Source organism: Salvelinus alpinus, chromosome 18 (genome assembly GCF_045679555.1).
Source record: "Salvelinus alpinus chromosome 18, SLU_Salpinus.1, whole genome shotgun sequence".
Taxonomy (NCBI): Eukaryota; Metazoa; Chordata; class Actinopteri; order Salmoniformes; family Salmonidae; genus Salvelinus; species Salvelinus alpinus.
Window position 1 is genome coordinate 25,038,176 of NC_092103.1, and position 19,507 is coordinate 25,057,682.

Here is a 19,507-nt window from a genome sequence, read left to right on the forward strand (position 1 = left end):
TCCCTTTGCCGCAGACAAAGAGCACCAGACATCATTCGTCTTTTTTGAAGAATGTAAACGTGTTACAGTGTAAAATGCAAATGTATCTGTGCTTTAGCTATAGCTAAAATAAAATTGAGAGAGAAAGAGAGATAGAGAGAAATACAGCACACAGTATACTGTTTCCCCACCTCTCTCTTTTTGGTCCTAATGTGTCATAATTAAACTTGTGTGTCCAAATGAAGAATGGCTTAATGAATACATGTAGAAATTAAAATGTATACATCTGAGTGTCTGAGTGTGTTGGAGAGGGTCCTGGTAGGGCACTGGGCTCGCTAAGGCTCTCCGTCTAAAGCTCATGGTGCATTAATGGGACAGTTCACCGAAATTACAGAATATATTGGTTTCCTTGTCCTGTAAGTAGTCTATGGACAAGGTAAGATGCAGCCCATGCTTTGGTTTTGTAAGTAATTTTGGAATCTAGGTGAACTATCCTTTTAACTTTTCCATCCACTAAACAGTAACACTCTCTCTGTCTCATACACTATCACAACCTGCTCCTTCATCATCCATCCTTATTTCATCTTCTAAAATCAATGAAATTCTCTTCCGACATGCCAGTGGATTCAAGGGCATTCCTGTCTGTCTGTCTGTGTCAGAGCTCTGTCTTTCAGTAGACGAATGCTCTTGTAGTATGGGATGGGTGCACAGAGATACAGTGACAAGGTCCTGAGGCCCATTGTCATGCCATTCATCCGCCGCCATCCCCTCATGTTTCAGCATAATACACGGCCCCATGTCACAAGGATCGGTACACATTTCCTGGAAGCTGAAAATGTCCCAGTTATTCCATGGTCTGAATACTCACCAGACATCTCACCCATCTCACCCATGAGATGGCTGGTTCAACGTGTATAACAGTGTGTTCTAGTTCCCGCCAATATCCAGCAACTTCGCACAGCCGTTGACAAGTAGTGAGACAACATTCCACAGGCCACAATCAACAGCCTGATCCACTCTCCCGAAGGAGATGTGTCGCGCTACATGAGGCAAATGGTGGTCACACCAAATAATGACTGGTTTTCTGTTTCATGCCCCTACCATTTTTTTAAAGGTACTATATCTGTGACCAAGAGATGTACAATTGAAGTCGGAAGTTTACATACACTCAGGTTGGAGTCATAAAAAATTGTTTTTCAACCAGTCCACAAACTTCTTGTTAACAAACTATAGTTTTGGTAAGTCGGTTAGGACATCTACTTTGTGCATGACACAAGTCATTTTTCAAACAATTGTTTACAGACAGATTATTTCACTTAAAATTCACGGTATCACAATTTCAGTGGGTCAGAAGTTTACATACACTTAGTTGACTGTGCCTTTAAACAGCTTGGAAAATTCCAGAAAATTATGTCATGGCTTTAGAAGATTCTGATAGGCTAATTGACATTATTTGAGTCAATAGGAGGTGTACCTGTGGATGTATTTCAAGGCCTACCTTCAAACTCAGTGCCTCTTTGCTTGACATCATGGGAAAATCAAAGGAAATCAGCCAAGGAAGTCTGGTTCATCCTTGGGAGCAATTTCCAAACGCCTGAAGGTATCACGTTCATTTGTACAAACAATAGTACAAGTATAAACACCACGGGACCACGCAGCCGTCATACCGCTCAGGAAGGAGACGTGTTCTGTCTCCTAGAGATGAACGTACTTTGGTGCGAAAAGTGCAAATCAATCCCAGAACAACAGCAAAGGACCTTGTAAAGATGCTTGAGGACACAGGTACAAAAGTATCTATATCCACAGTAAAACGACAAAGATCGTACTTTTTGGAGAATTGTCCTCTGGTCTGATGATACAAAAATAAAACTGTTTGGCCATAATGACCATCATTATGTTTGGAGGAAAAAGGGGGAGGCTTGCAAGCCGAAGAACACAATCCCAACCGTGAAGCACGGGGGTGGCAGCATCATGTTGTGAAGGTGCTTTCTGTAGGAGGGACTGGTGCACTTCACAAAATAGATGACATCAAGAGGAAGAACAATTATGTGGATATATTGAAGCAACATGTCAAGACATCAGTCAGGAAGTTAAAGCCTGGTCGCAAATGGGTCTTCCAAATGGACAATGACCCCAAGCATACTTCCAAAGTTGTGGCAAAACGGCTTAAGGACAACAAAGTCATGGTATTGGAGTGGCCATCACAAAGCCCTGACCTCAATCCAATAGAAAATGTGTGGGCAGAACTGAAAAAGCATGTGCGAGCAAGGAGGCCTACCAACCTGACTCAGTTACACCAGCTCTCTGTCAGGAGGAATGGGCCAAAATTCACCCAACTTATTGTGGGAAGCTTGTGGAAGGCTACCCGAAACGTTTGACCCAAGTTGAACAATTTAAAGACAATGCTACCAAATACTAATTGAGTGTATGTAAACTGCTGACCCACTGAGAATGTGATGAAAGAAATAAAAGCTGAAATAAATAATTCTCTCTACTATTATTCTGACATTTCACATTCTTAAAATAAGGTGGTAAACCTAACTGACCTAAGTCAGGGAATTTTTACTACGATTAAACATCAGGATTTGTGAAAAACTGAGTTTAAATGTATTTGGCTCAGGTGTATGTAAACTTCCGACTTCAACTGTATCTTTATTCCCAGTCATGTGAAATCCATAGATTAGGGCCTAATGAATTTATTTACATTGACTGATTTCCTTATATGAACTGTAAAATCTTCTAAATTGTTGCATGTTGTGATTCTATATTGTTTTCAGTATATATATTCACAGACCTAAAGGAACTGTCTGGACAAATGCCTACCTTTCCTCTGTGGAGGAACAACAAACCATTTAAAACTGGTTTTAAAGCCTGCTTAACCTTCACGAAAACCCATTAGCAAAGGCCTCATCTATATCAGTCTTTATTGTGCTGTAACTGTAGAGAAAGGAAATGGATCAACTGACAATAAACACTTAAAACAGACAGGGGAAGGTGTTTTCCTCCCTTAGTTGTCCTGAAGTGGATGACCGTTAAGGTGAAAAATGGAGGTGTGCTAAAGTTCCAGTAAAGAGGAACCTGGCGGGAGGAGACTGTTACCACCTCAGAGAGGAAGCTTAATCCTCGGAGGGGTTGTCATAAAGACCTGTCGCTGTGGGAGAGAAGGCGATGGAGAATCAATCTTGGCTCTGGAATGAGCTGAGCACAAAGCCAGATGCTGCCTGCTGTCTGTCCTGTCCTGCTCACCCCCCCCCTTCCCGCTCTGCACTCATTCTGTACGCTCTAACACGCATCCTTCATAAACACTGGCTCTGGCTGCTGGCTTCTGCTATGGACAGCACAGGGATGTCTTCATGTGTCTTGGGGAATGGGGGCAGTTGGTGGGGTCAGGGCAATGAGAGGAGCCCCCATCCCATCTCACCCCCCTAAACCTCCCTTACAGGTTGGGTAGGGGGTTGCTAGACCATTGGGTTCCTTTACAGTGTGCTGATTCACAGTGTTTTTTGGCTACAAGGTTTGACAGCACCTACATCCTGCAGACCGGTACTGATCTTCTATGATAAATGACCCACCATTGGGTCACTGAGGGCACTCAGTTATTGAGTCACTCTGAACAGCAGGAGATGAAGCTGTATAGTCTATGTTGCATAATGTGTTGCTGGTATGTTGCATGATGATTTAGGCAAATACATCCTCTTGTATGGAAACATGCAGGAGAAGGGAGGAGAGGAGTGGAGAGAGTAGAGGAAAGGAAAGGAGAAAAGAGGAGAGGGGGAGAGGAGAAAAGAGGGGAGGAGAACAGAGGAGAGAGGAGAGAAGAGGAGAGGAGAACAGAGGAGAGGAGAGAAAAGGAGAGGAGACGACAGAGGAAAAGAGAACGGAACTGGAGAGGAGAGGAGGAAAAAGAAGAGAAAGGAGAGGAAATAAAGAGGTGGAACGGTAAATCCAGTACTTACCTCAAAGGGTGTCTCGAAGCCCTCTATGATCCCTCCCAACAATAGTAGGCCTTCAGGGGTGATGCCCATACCCTGGTACACCCAGTCCACACTTTCCACCAGGGCACAGTCCACATACAGCGCCAGCCTAACAGATGACACACTCACAGCTACGTGGTGCCACTGGCCGTCAGACAGACCACTGACCGGGAACCTGGGAATCGGGTCAAAACAATGTAATGGGTGATGTCATACAGTATGACAAACATTATTGAGAAGGAAGTGCATGTCTCTGTTATGTGCTGTTTTGGCAATAATGTGAAGTGTGTGGTGCATGTTGGCCCTCTAAAAGCTTCACTTCCAAGACAGTGTTGAGATTCAAATATAGTCACACCTCAAATATCAGCTGTAAATTTCATGCACTATACAAGTACCAAGGCAACAAAATGACTCTGTCCATCTTCTGGCCAAGTCTTAAGTCTGTCTAACAGTGATGTATTGCTTAAAATCCACTGTGGCTTAAGAAGAGAGGAACAAGCAACCTGCCAGTAGGCTTTAGAAAAACAGCCCTTGAATCGTTTCACCCTCAGTCAACATACACACACGATTTTGCAAAAATGGGCCCTTTTGTCATGTCTTATTTAGAAAAAATATTTAGTTTCTTGAAAAATACTTTTAGCAACATAAATACTTTTCTCATTTTGGTTTACCTGGTTTATTTAGAAAATATGATTTGAATTCCTTATTGAATACATATGACTGTTTGCTTCTTGTGCTTGTAAACCTGCACTGAGGCTACCATAAACAATATAGTTACTTGTTGAAATTGTTATGTATTTATCATTTTTAAGTAGTTATATTGAGAATAAGTAAGTGCTTTACACCTAAAGACAGGAGTGTGATATTTATTTACTGTTTAAATATATTTTTTAACAAATGTGTAGATTGTGGTGGTAATTACTGTGTATTACAGGGTAATGGTCAAATGCATTGCTACAAACACAGTAAAATATTAAGTAATAAGCAGTACTGAGCAGGGAGGGGTATACCCATTTTACACTTTATGGTGGTAATAACCTGTAAATCTTCATTACAGACGGTAAGGACACAAAATAAAATATTCTCTTATCTTGACAAATTCAAATGTACTTTTCTTGGAGGTAGAGATATAATATCACGTACTCTCTACCTCATATCCTTGTTCGCCACTGTCACTTCCCAGTTCTTGGGTGAATTGATTTGTAAAATGTTGATAAATACTACAATTGATCACTTTATTCAGTGTGATGGTGATGACGTAAAACTGTGGGACAACTGTATTTCGTAAAACAAAATATATTTTTAGTGCTTATGAACATTAAAAAGTACATAGCTTTCATTTATTTAACTTTTTTTTTTAAACAGGTACATTAACTATTTTCAAATTATCAAAATGTTTGTTATTGAAATACATAGCAGAAGGTCAAAGTCAGGGTGTGGGACAACTGCCTTGTCAATTCAAAACAGTGAAATCCAGAAATAAAATGCTTTGGAAAATGAACAAAAAAACATAAATTGGAAAAATTTAAACAAAAGTTTAAGGTTAATTTGTGACAAATTAACATAGGTAATAGATTAAAACCAATTATTATATATTTTTTTTAATTACATCTACCTGAGACCTAAAAAAAAAGCCTGTATTTGCAAAATCACCACAGATGGGCAGATAGACATACACAGACACACAGACTCACTCGTAGTGGCGCTGTTGCGTGCTGATGAAGGTGAGTGTGTATGCGCTGATGCGTAGTTGCAGCAGGATGTGGCTGTCATGGCTGAGCAGGGTGAGCACGCTGCGTTCGTCTCGCTGTGGGCTTCGTAACTGCACCAACAGACTGAACTCATCTGCAAACCTGTACAACACAATGCCGGTACACAGTGTCAGTCTCTGTGTGTACAGTCGTGGCCAAAAGTTTTGAGAATGACACAAATATAAATTTTCACAAAGTCTGCTGCCTCAGTTTGTATGATAGCAATTTGCATAAACTCCAGAATGTTATGAAGAGTGATCAGATGAATTGCAATTAATTGCAAAGTCCCTCTTTACCATGCAAATGAACTGAATCCCAAAAAATCCCACAAAAGGACCAGCTGACATCATGTCAGTGATTCTCTCGTTAACACAGGTGTGAGTGTTGACGAGGACAAGACTGGAGATCACTCTGTCATGCTGATTGAGTTCGAATAACAGACTGGAAGCTTCAAAAGGAGAGTGGTGCTTGGAATCATTGTTCTTCCTCTGTCATCCATGGTTACCTGCAAGGAAACACGTGCCGTCATCATTGCTTTGCAAAAAAAGGGCTTCACAGGCAAGGATATTGCTGCCAGTAAGATTGCACCTAAATCAACCATTTATCGGATCATCAAGAACTTCAAGGAGAGCGGTTCAATTGTTGTGAAGAAGGCTTCAGGGCGCCCAAGAATGTCCAGCAAGCGCCAGGACCGTCTCCTAAAGTTGATTCAGCTGCGGGATCGGGGCACCACCAGTACAGAGCTTGCTCAGGAATGGCAGCAGGCAGGTGTGAGTGCATCTGCACGCACAGTGAGGCGAAGACTTTTGGAGGATGGCCTGATGTTAAGAAGGGCAGCAAAGAAGCCACTTCTCTCCAGGAAAAACATCAGGGACAGACTGATATTCTGCTAAAGGTACAGGGATTGGACTGCTGAGGACTGGGGTAAAGTCATTTTCTCTGATGAATCCCCTTTCCGATTGTTTGGGGAATCTGGAAAAAAGCTTGTCCGGAGAAGACAAGGTGAGCGCTACCATCAGTCCTGTGTCATGCCAACAGTAAAGCATCCTGAGACCATTCATGTGTGGGGTTGCTTCTCAGCCAAGGGAGTGGGCTCACTCACAATTTTGCCTAAGAACACAGCCATGAATAAAGAATGGTACCAACACATCCTCCAAGAGCAACTTCTCCCAACCATCCAGGAACAGTTTGGTGACGAACAATGCCTTTTCCAGCATGATGGAGCACCTTGCAATAAGGCAAAAGTGATAAATAAGTGGCTCGGGGAACAAAACATCAATATTTTGGGTCCATGGCCAGGAAACTCCCCAGACCTTAATCCCATTGAGAACTTGTGGTCAATCCTCAAGAGGTGGGTGGACAAACAAAACCCCACAAATTCTGACAAACTCCAAGCATTGATAATGCAAGAATGGGCTGCCATCAGTCAGGATGTGGCCCAGAAGTTAGTTGACGGCATGCCGGGGCAGATTACAGAGGTCTTGAAAAAGTAGGGTCAACACTGCAAATATTGACGCTTTGCATCAACTTCATGTAATTGTCAATAAAAGCCTTTGACACTTATGAAATGCTTATAATTATACTTCTGTATTCCATAGTAACATCTGACAAAAATATTTAAAGACACTGATGCAGCAAACTTTGTGGAAATTAATATTTGTGTCATTCTCAAAACTTTTGGCCATGACTGTGTGTGTGTGTGTGTGGGGGGGGGGGGGATTTACCCGTCAGTGAAGAGTTGTGCAAGGGGCAGGGACAGGGTGGAGTACTGTCCCACCTGCAGCACCGGACACCTCAGAGCATCCAGAGACATGGAGGCATTGCTGCTGTTGGACACCTGCAGCGAGAGCTCCTCTAGAAGGTTCACCTCTGTGGAGAGAAAGAAAGGACAGACACACAGTGAAATAAAGTCGTGAGCAGCCATGTCGGGGTTCAAGCCTTAACTGTCAACTAACAGACAGATAACAATTCTGTTGTATTATGGAGGCAGACCTCAATCCACTCCTCTGTAACACTGAGCTACCATTCTGAAGATCACCCTGTGAAAAGAAACTCCTTGTACCCCTCTCAATGGACTTCTGACCATAATGTTCCACACAGTAAGCTTCATTTTCTGTGAAAAGAGGGTCAAAAACAGCCACCTCATTCCATCCACTTTGCCCATCATTTAATATACTAAATTGGTATAAACTATTTTGGGAACCATTCCTTCTGGACTGTTGAGGGCTGGAACAAATACCAATAGTTTCAAAATGGTGGTGCTCTAGTGTGTACCATAGTGCCCTCCATTCTTTTGGTCTTCCTTCCATTTTTCTGTTTGTGTAACATGCCATGGTGGGGTCTATGGGCTGTTGTTGAGGGTTGAGGAGCCCCTCCTAAGGGTTATGAATACAACAGTTGATCAATGGTGGAGAAAATGACTTAAGTCAGCATTGAAAGACATGTATTGTTGTGTATTGATTGGGCTGTAACCTGCTGTGCCTGGCCTTATTCTAAGGTCACCTGGGAACTACACTATCTAAGATGAGGAGGGCTTGAGGCCAATTAGACAAACAGGCAGTACTTTAGCACAGCAGGTACTGCAGGCAGGCAAATCAATTAGCCTAGACTGAACTAACCTTCCCCTGTAAGAAGCAGGAAGGAGAGAACAGCAGAGGTAAGTCAGGATTGTAATAGCAGCACTTAACATAGACTTCAATGGTTTAACCACAGTGAACATGCTTCATACCGCCACAGGGCTTGTTTCCATGGAAGGGGAGCTGCTCTTAGAGCAGGGGTGTCAAACATAGCCTACTTACAGGGTCCAATCCGGCCCGTGGGTGGTTTTAGTAAAAAAAAAAAAAATGAAAAGAACATATACATTGTCACACCCTGATCCTTGTGATTGTCTCCATCCCCTCCAAGTGTTGCTTATTTTCCCCAGTGTATTTATCCCTGTGTTTCCTGTCTCTCTGTGCCAGTTCGTCTTGCATGTTTCCAAGTCAACCAGCATTTTCCCCCGTTCTCCTGCTTTTTGCATTCTCCTTTTTCTAGTCCTCCCGGTTTTGACCCTTGCCTGTTTCTGAACTTTGTACCCGTCTGCCTGACCATTCTGCCTGTCTTCACCATGAGCCTGTCTGTTACAGCTCTCGTTGGTAGAAGGAAGAGTGGACCAAAGCGCAGCGTGGAAAGTGTTCATGATTCTTTTATTTCAAAAACACTCAAACAAAATAACAAACGTGAAAACGAAAGCGCACAGTTCTGTCAGGCAGAAAACACGAAACAGAAAACAAGATCCCACAAAACCCAAAAGGAAAATGACAACTTATGTATGATCCCTAATCAGAGACAACGATAGACAGCTGCCTCTGATTGGGAAACACACACGGCCAAAAACAAAGAAATAGAAAACATAGACTTTCCCACCCATGTCACACCCTGACCTAACCAAACATAGAAAATAATAAGGAACTCTAAGGTCAGGGCGTGACACTGTCTGCCACTCTGTACCTCCTGGACTCTGATCTGGTTTTGACCTTTTTGCCTGTCCACGACCATTCTCTTGCCCACCCCTTTAGATTAATAAGCATTGTAAGACTCCAACCATCTGCCTCCTGTGTCTGCATTTGGGTCTCGCCTTGGGCCTTGATATACATATATATACAGTACCATTCAAAAGTTTGGACACACCTACTCATTCAAGGGTTTTTCTTTATTTTTATTATTTTCTACATTGTAGAATAATAGTGAAGACATCGAAACTATGAAATAACACATAGAATCATGTAGTAAACCAAAAAGTTTTAAACAAATAAAAATATATTTTATATGAAATTCTTCAAAGTAGACACCCTTTGCCTTGCTGACAGCTTTGCACACTCTTGGCATTCTCTCAACCAGCTTCATGAGGTAGTCACCTGGAATGCATTTCAATTAACAGGTGTGCCTTGTTAAAAGTTGATTTGAGGAATTTCTTTACTTCTTAATGCGTTTGAGTCAATCAGTTGTGTTGTGACAAGGTAGGGGTGGTATACAGAAGAAAACCCTATTTGGTAAAATACCAAGTCTATATTATGGAAATAACAGCTCAAATAATCAAAGAGAAACGACAGTCCATCATTACTTTAAGACATGAAGGTCAGTCAATCCAGAACATTTCAAGAACTTTGTGTTGTCGCAAAAACTGGTTCTCATGAGGACCGCCACAGGAAAGGAAGACCCGGAGTTACCTCTGCTGCAGAGGATAAGTTCATTAGAGTTACCAGCCTCAGAAATTGCAGCTCAAATAAATGCTTCACAGAGTTCAAGTAACAGACACATCTAAACATCAACTGCTCAGAGGAGACTGCGTGAATCAGGCCTTCATGGTCAAATTGCTGCAAAGAAACCATTACTAAAGGACACCAATAATAATAAGAGACTTGCTTGGGCCAAGAAACACGAGCAATGAACATTAGACTGGTGGAAATGTGAGATTTTTAGTTCCAACCGCCGTGTCTGTCTGACACAGAGTAGGTGAACAGATGATCTTCGCATGTGTGGTTCCCACCATGGAGCATGGAGGAGGAGGTGTGATGGTGTGGGGGTGCTTTGCTGGTGACACTGTCAGTGCTTTATTTAGAATTCAAGGCACACTTAACCAGCATGGCTACCACAGCATTCTGCAGCGATATGCCATCCCATCTGGTTTGCGCTTAGTAGGACTATCATTTGTTTTTCAACAGGACAATGATCCAACATACCTCCAGGCTGTGTAAGGGCTATTTGACCAAGAAAGAGAGTGATGGAGTGCTGCATCAGATGACCTGGCCTACAGAATCACCTGACCTCAACCCAATTAAGATGGTTTGAGATGAGTTGGACCGCAGAGTGAAGGAAAAGCAGCCAACAAGTGCTCAGCATATGTGGGAACTCCTTCAAGACTGTTGGAAAAGCATTCCTCATGAAGCTGGTTGAGAGAATGCCAAGTGTGCAAAGCTGTCATCAAGGCAAAGGGTGGCTACTTTGAAGAATCTAAAATATATATTTATTTGTTTAACTCTTTTTTGGTAACTACATGATTCCATATGTGTTATTTCATAGTATTGAAATCTTCACTATTATTCTATAATGTATTTAATAGTAAAAATAAAGAAAAACCCTTGAATGGTGTGTCCAACCTTTTGACTGCTACTATATATATACACTGCTCAAAAAAATAAAGGGAACACCACTAAAATAACACATCCTAGATCTGAATGAATGAAATATTCTTATTAAATACTTTTTTCTTTACATAGTTGAATGTGCTGACAACAAAATCACACAAAAATTATCAATGGAAATCAAATTTATCAACCCATGGAGGTCTGGATTTGGAGTCACACTCAAAATTAAAGTGGAAAACCACACTATAGGCTGATCCAACTTTGATGTAATGTCCTTAAAACAAGTCAAAATGAGGCTCAGTAGTGTGTGTGGCCTCCACGTGCCTGTATGACCTCCCTACAACGCCTGGGCATGCTCCTGATGAGGTGGCGGATGGTCTCCTGAGGGATCTCCTCCCAGACCTGGACTAAAGCATCTGCCAACTCCTGGACAGTCTGTGGTGCAATGTGGCGTTGGTGGATGGAGCGAGACATGATGTCCCAGATGTGCTCAATTGGATTCAGGTCTGGGGAACGGGCGGGCCAGTCCATAGCATCAATGCCTTCCTCTTACAGGAACTGCTGACACACTCCAGCCACATGAGGTCTAGCATTGTCTTGCATTAGGAGGAACCCAGGGCCAACCGCACCAGCATATGGTCTCACAAGGGGTCTGAGGATCTCATCTCGGTACCTAATGGCAGTCAGGCTACCTCTGGCGAGCACATGGAGGGCTGTGCGGCCCCCCAAAGAAATGCCACCCCACACCATGACTGACCCACCGCCAAACCGGTCATGCTGGAGGATGTTGCAAACAGCAGAACGTTCTCCACGGCGTCTCCAGACTCTGTCACGTCTGTCACGTGCTCAGTGTGAACCTGCTTTCATCTGTGAAGAGCACAGGGCGCCAGTGGCGAATTTGCCAATCTTGGTGTTCTCTGGCAAATGCCAAACGTCCTGCACAACCCCCACCTGTGGACGTCGGGCCCTCATACCACCCTCATGGAGTCTGTTTCTGACCGTTTGAGCAGACACATGCACATTTGTGGCCTGCTGGAGGTCATTTTGCAGGGCTCTGGCAGTGCTCCTCATGCTCCTCCTTGCACAAAGGCGGAGGTAGCGGTCCTGCTGCTGGGTTGTTGCCCTCCTACGGCCTCCTCCACGTCTCCTGATGTACTGGCCTGTCTCCTGGTAGCGCCTCCATGCTCTGGACACTACGCTGACAGACACAGCAAACCTTCTTGCCACAGCTCGCATTGATGTGCCATCCTGGATGAGCTGCACTACCTGAGCCACTTGTGTGGGTTGTAGACTCCGTCTCATGCTAGCACTAGGGTGAAAGCACCGCCAGCATTCAAAAGTGACCAAAACATCAGCCAGGAAGCATAGGAACTGAGAAGTGGTCTGTGGTCACCACCTGCAGAACCACTCCTTTATTGGGGGTGTCTTGCTAATTGCCTATAATTTCCACCTGTTGTCTATTCCATTTCCACAACAGCATGTGAAATTTATTATCAATCAGTGTTGCTTCCTAAGTGGACAGTTTGATTTCACAGAAGTGTGATTGACTTGGAGTTACATTGTGTTGTTTAAGTGTTCCCTTTATGTTTTTGAGCAGTGTATATATACACACACACAGACGTGCTCAAATTTGTTGGTACCCCTCCACAAAAAACAAAGAATGCACAACTTTTCTCTGAAATAACATGGAACTGACAAAAGTAATTGGCATCCACCACTGTTTATTCCATGTTTAATAGAAATCAGACTTTGCTTTTGATTATTTATTCATGTCACGCCCTGGCCTTAGTATTATTTGTTTTCTTTATTATTTTAGTTAGGTCAGGGTGTGACATGGGGTATGTGTGTGTTTTGGGTGATTATATGGTATAGGGGGTGTTGGTTGTAGTGTATGGGTTTGTGTTGAGTGTATGTGTCTAGGTAAGTCTATGGTTGAGTGTAGGTGTTTAGGAAAGTCTATGGTTGCCTGATTTGGTTCTCAATCAGAGACAGCTGGTTATTGTTGTCTCTGATTGGGAGCCATATTTAAGGTAGCCATAGGCTTTAGGTGTTTGTGGGTAATTGTCTATGTCTATGTTGCATGTGTGCACGTAGTTTGTATTAGCTTCACGATCGTTTTTTGTTAGTTTGTTAAAGTGTTTCGTGTCGTGTTCTTTCATCTTCGTTAATAAAGAGAAGATGTATCACTATCACGCTGCGCCTTGGTCCGTCTCTCCACACGATCGTGACAATTCAACATAATATTGAAATAGTAAAACAAATTAAAATGGCATGGACAAAAATGATGGGACCCTTAACCTAATATTTTGTTGCACAACCTGCAATCACTGCAATCAAACGTTTTCTGTAGCTCTCAATGAGACTTCTGCACCTGTTAACAGGTAGTTTGACCCACTCTCCCTGAGCAAACTGCTCCAGCTGTCTCAGGTTTGATGGGTGCCTTCTCCAGACTGCAAGTTTCAGCTCTTTCCATAGAGGTTCGATAGGATTCAGATCAGGACTCATAGAAGGCCACTTCAGACTAGTCCAATGTTTTGTTCCTATCCATTCTTGGGTGCTTTTAGCTCTGTGTTTTGGGTATTTATCCTGTTGGAGGACCCATGACCTGCGACAGCTTTCTGACACTGAGCAGTACGTGATAGTCTTCAGACTTCATTGTGACCTGCACAGATTGAAGGCCCCCTGTGCCAGGCGCAGCAAAGCAGCCGCAAAACCTAACCGAGCCTCCTCCATGTTTCACTGTAGGTATGGTGTTCTTCTCTTTGAAAGCTTCATTTTTTCATCTGTGAACATAAAGCTGATGTGACTTGCCAAAAAGCTCCAGTTTTGACTCATCTGTCCGAAGGACATTCTCCCAGAAGGATTGTGGCTTGTCACTATGCATTTTAGCAAATTCCAGTCTGGCTTTTTTATGTTTTTCTTTCAAAAGTGGTCCTCCTGGTTCTTCTTCCATGGAGCCCACTTTCACTCAAAAACTGACGTACCTTCACCTTGGAGTTCAGCTTTTATCTCTTTGGCAGTTATCCTTGGTTCTTTTTCTACCATTTCGCTATCCTTCTGTTCAATCTGGAGTCGATTTTCCTGGGGTTGATGTTCTTCTTGCGGTCACGCCCAGGGAGGTTGGGTACAGTTCCATGGACCTTAAACTTCTTAATAATATTTGCAACTGTTGTCACAGGAACATCATGCTGCTTGGAGATGGTCTTGTAGCCTTTATTTTTACCATGCTCATCTATTATTTACTTTCTGAACTCCTCAGACAAATCTCTGCTTTGCTTTCTCTGGTCCATGTTCAGTGTGGTCCACACAATGACACCAAACAGCACAATGACTACTTTTCTCCATTTAAATAGGCTGAATCACTGATTACGAGATTGGAAACATGTGTGATACTAATTAAAGAAAAAAAATTGTTTGAAACGTCACTATAATCCAATTATTTATTATATTTTCTAAGGGGTACCAACAAATGTGTCCATATTTTAGAATATCTTTGTAGAATAATCAATAATTCATCTCTTTTCACAGCTTATTTTCTTTATTCTATGACATACCAAAGGCATGCAAGTATACATGATAAAATAGCTTTTAATGTCATCACTTTTCAGGAGGAATTAAGCATTATTTCAATGAGCTGTAAGGTTACCAACACATTTGAGACGTCTGTATATAAATATATACACACAGTGCTTTCAGAAAGTATTCATACTTATCCATATTTTGTTGTGTGTGTTACAGCCCATCTACACACAATACCTCACAATGACAACGTGAAAACATGTTGAGTCATTTTTGCAAATGTATTGAAAATGAAATGCAGAAATATCTCATTTACATAAGTATTCACACCCCTTTGCTATGACACTCCAAATTGAGCTCAGGTGCATCCAAATTCCTTCGATCATCCTTGAGATGTCACGACAACTTGATTGGTGTCCGACTGCGGCCAATGCAATTGTTTGGACATGATTTAGAAATAAACACATCTGTCTATATAAAGGTCCCACAGTTGACAGTGCATGTTAGAGGAGAAACTATACTTTGAAGTCCAAAGAAAAAAAGTCCAAAGAAAAAATCTGCAAGGAAGAATGTGCAAGGCTGATACAGACATACCAAGACGACTCAAAACTGTAATCGCCGTCAGAGGTGCTTCTACAAAGATTTGACTCAGGGGTGTGAATACTTATGTAAATTTGATTTCTGTATTTCATTTTCAATAAATTTGCAAATATTATTAAAATGTTTTCACTTTGTCATTATGGGGTATTGTGTGGAAATGGGTAAGAGAAAATATTTTATTAATGTTTAATTCAGGCTGAATGTGTAAAGTCAAGGAGTGTAAATACCTTATGAAGGCACACAGTACAGTACATTTAATTGTTATACATTTTGGGGGAGGAAACAAACTCTAAAACCAAATCAAAACTGTGGTGAAATGACAATGTACCTACATAAATACAGTTTCTTGACTGTGTCCAGCTCGCTAATAATCACTGAAATGAAAGCTAGACAGTCAGGGAGCTTAGAAAATCCCCAAATCAATGGATAGAGGACTACAGTATTTTGATGCAGAGGAAACATGACCTTGTCGAATACTGACTGGCTCCTAAGCGGAAATACTGTAGACAGAGGTTTTTCTTAATTTACATGTTGTATCATACATTCATATTTTTCCCAGCTGAAAGACTGAGACAACATACTGTATATGCCTGACTCAATCAACACCTGCAAACGGTTAGCACTAGACCTTACCAGCCACTATGACGCACCCACAGACTAAGACCTGTTACTCCCCTGTATCTACTGTATGCCTGTCAGTCCCTCTGAGTCGAATGAGGCCCTTCTAGAGCAGGAGCAAATATACAGTTGAAGTCGGAAGTTTACATACACTTAGGTTGGAGTCATTAAAACTTGTTATTCAACCACTCCACAAATTTCTTGTTAACAAACTATAGTTTTGGCAAGTCGGTTAGGACATCTACTTTGTACATGACACAAGTACTTTTTCCAACAATTGTTTACAGACAGATTATTTCACTGTATCACAATTCCAGAAAATGATGTCATGGCTTTAGAAGCTTCTGATAGGCTAATTGACGTCATTTGAGTCAATTGGCAGTGTACCTGTGGATGTATTTCAAGGCCTACTTTCAAACTCAGTGCCTCTTTGCTTGACATCATGGGACAATCAAAAGAAATCAGCCAAGACCTCAGAAAACAAATTGTAGACCTTAACAAGTCTGGTTCATCCTTGGAAGCAATTTCCAAATGCTTGAAGGTACCACGTTCATCTGTACAAACAATAGTACGCAAGTATAAACACCATAGGACCATGCAGCCGTCATAACGCTCAGGAAGGAGACACGTTCTGTCTCCTAGAGATGAACGTAGTTTGGTGCGAAAAGTGCAAATCAATCCCAGAATAACAGCAAAGGACCTTGTGAAGATGCTGGAGGAAACAGGTACAAAAGTATCTGTGTCCACAGTAAAACGAGTCCAATATCGACATAGCCTGAAAGGCCGCTCAGCAAGGAAGAAGCCACTGCTCCAAAACCGCCATAAAAAAGACAGACTACGGTTTGCAACTGCACATGGGGACAAAGATCGTACTTTTTGTAGAAATGTCCTCTGGTCGGATGAAACAAAAATAGAACTGTTTGGCCATGATCATCATCGTTATGTTTGGAGGAAAAAGGGGGAGGCTTGCAAGCCGAAGAATACCATCCCAACCGTGAAAATCGGGGGTCTTTGCTGCAGGAGGGACTGGTGCACTTCACAAAATAGATGGCATCATGAGGAAGAACAATTATGTGGACATATTGAAGCAACATCTCAAGACATCAGTCAGGAAGTTAAAGCTTGGTCGCAAATGGGTCTTCCAAATGGACAAGCATACTTCCAAAGTTGTGGAAAAATGGCATAAGGACAACAAAGTCAAGGGATTGGAGTGGCCATCACAAAGCCCTGATCTCAATCTTATAGAAAATTTGTGGTCAGAACTGAAAAAGCGTGTGTGAGCAAGGAGGCCTACAAACCTGACTCAATTACACCAGCTCTGTCAGGAGGAATGGGCCAAAACTCACCCAACTTATTGTGGGAAGCTTGTGGAAGGCTGCCCGAAACATTTGACCCAAGTTAAACAATTTAAAGGCAATGCTACCAAAAACGAATTGAGTGTATGTAAACTTCTGACCCACTGGAAATGTGATGAAAGAAATAAAAGCTGAAATAAAGCATTCTCTACTATTATTCTGACATTTCACATTCTTCAAATAAAGTGGTGATCCTAACTGACCAAAGACAGATAATTTTTACTAGGATTAAATGTCAGAAATTGTGAAAAGCTGAGTTTAAATGTATTTGGCTGAGGTGTATGTAAACTTCTGACTTCAACTGTATCAGGAGAGCCAGCGCTAGCTATATGGTCACACTGTGTTGCCATCTGGAATGGAGCTGAAGGACCATAACCCTATCTGGTGTCACAGTCAGCATACCAGCATTCCACTGGTCCACACGTATAAGATGGGTGAAATATGTTTGGTAACCAGAAACGCTAGGAAAAGCCATTGATTTGAGTAATGGCTTAGTAACCTCTTTCTGCTAGCAGGACAAATCGGAGCAAGAGGTCAAGTTAGTATGAAACTAATTTGTTTAACATCTGATTTCGTATCAGAGTAGTTCATAATGGAAGACAGCTATTGAATATTTGGGCTGCTCATTCATGGCTAACTCACTCTGAAATGAAGTCCACGTGGTGATAGTATCATCTTAGATTTCATTTAGCTTAAAATGTTAACATCTTATGAAAAATCGTGCAGTTTCAGATAGCAATCTCACAAATCTGCTAGTAATATTACTGTAGGTAGGTGGAGGTACGACCCATGCTTGGGAATTGGGATTTACGATTGTTCAAACAACTTCAACTGTGCTTGCTGCTGTAAGCAGATCTCTTGAAACTTTGCAGTTGCCTCAAGCATGTTTTAAATCAGGGGTTGAAACTGTTCAGGGAACAGAACCCCCCCCCCAAAAAAAAATTACGGAATCTTTCAAGGAACAGAAATGGAACCTGGAATGAAAGTGATCCATACTGATCCGGAGCAGAACTCTTTAAAAGCATGGGAACCGGTTAATTATGTTATTTTACGTTCCAGGCATTTTTTCTAGTCCTACAAAAAAATGCCTACGCAAAGCCCTCACTCTGTCACTCAGAAACGTATTCCAGTGTCTGCCTGCAAGCTGAACATTTTGCCAGTGTATGTGTGTTTAGGCTACCTGCCCCTCCCCCCTCCGAAGCATAGGCTACTGTACTAACATTACAATCATGATTCAGAAGATAGGGAGAAAGATTTTTAGCTAGAGAAGAATGGATTAACGTTTCAATGCTAGTTAAGGATACTACAGAGATAAATAGTAATGGTGTCTTTTTGTAGTCACTAACTCTGCCATGGTTTGTTGGACAAAGCTTATGAGGAAGATGAATGGTGTTTTTGGAGGGGTTTTGGAAACGTCGAAAATAAGGTCTGTGGTAAACACAGCCTTAGGAGATTTTATACATTTTGTTCAATGAGATAATCTTCATCAGTTAATGTCACTTTTTGTGAATTTTGAAGAATTGGTGTAATAATAAAAAAACAAAATCACAAATTCATAAAGGTCAAGTTTACTGACAGCTATTAATTCATAGAACAAAACGTATAAGATCTCCTAAGCCTGTGTTAACCGCAGACCTTATTTTTGCAGTTTAGTCCAAAATCCTATTCTTTCCCCATTCATTTTTACCATAGGGATGGTTGAACAAACCAGAGGTAACTTATTTCCGGGTTTTAGGACTACAAACTGGTGAGCTCTATAGGCCTAGTTATCACGTTTCACATTGGATTTATTAACTACAAAAAGGTATGACGTGTTTTTAATTCTGGTGCCTCTCTGCACACACAGGCTTTTTAACTAGCTAGCTCATTAAATAGTACCCGTAAAACACCAGTCTCAAAGTCAGATGGGATGCTGGCCTTCTAGGCAGAGTTCCTCTGTTCAGTGTCTGTGTTCTTTTGCCCATCTTCATCTTTTATTTTTATTGGCCAGTCTGAGATATGGCTTTTTCTTTGCAACTCTGCCTAGAAGGCCAGCATCGCGGAGTCGACTTTTCACTGTTGATGTTGAGACTGGTGTTTTGCGGGTACTATTTAATGAAGCTGCCAGTTGAGGACTTGTGAGGCATCTGTTTCTCAAACTAGACACTATAATGTACATGTCCTTTTGCTCAGTTGTGCACTAGGGCCTTCCACTCCTTTTTCTATTCTGGTTAGAGCCAGTTTGCGCTGTTCTGTGAAGGGAGTAATACACAGCGTTGTACGAGATCTTCAGTTTCTTGGCAATTTCTCGCATGGAATAGCCTTCATTTCTCAGAACAAGAATAGACTGACGAGTTTAAGAAGAAAGTGTTTTGTTTCTGGACATTTTGAGCCTGTAATCGAACCCACAAATGCTGATGCTCCAGATACTCAACTAGTCTAAATAAGGCCCGTTTTATTGCTTCTTTAAATCAGAACAACAGTTTTCAGCTGTGCTAACATATTTGCAAAAGTGTTTTCTAATGATCAATTAGCCTTTTAAAATTATTAACTTGGATTAGCTAACACAACGTGCCATTGGAACACTGGAGTGGTGGTTGCTGATA

General features: G+C 41.8%; 1 protein-coding gene across 1 annotated transcript in view; it reads right to left on the reverse strand.

The window, feature by feature from the left end:
• Positions 1-19,507, reverse strand: part of LOC139544057 (collagen alpha-1(I) chain-like) — a 138,791-nt gene that overhangs the window by 83,794 nt on the left and 35,490 nt on the right. Inside the window, exons 2-4 of the mRNA XM_071350759.1 lie at positions 7,429-7,573; positions 5,648-5,806; positions 3,936-4,128 (exon numbers count right to left, since the gene is read on the reverse strand). Of these exons, the coding sequence (XP_071206860.1) occupies positions 3,936-4,128; positions 5,648-5,806; positions 7,429-7,573 (497 nt within the window). The remainder of the gene's footprint in view (positions 1-3,935; positions 4,129-5,647; positions 5,807-7,428; positions 7,574-19,507) is intronic.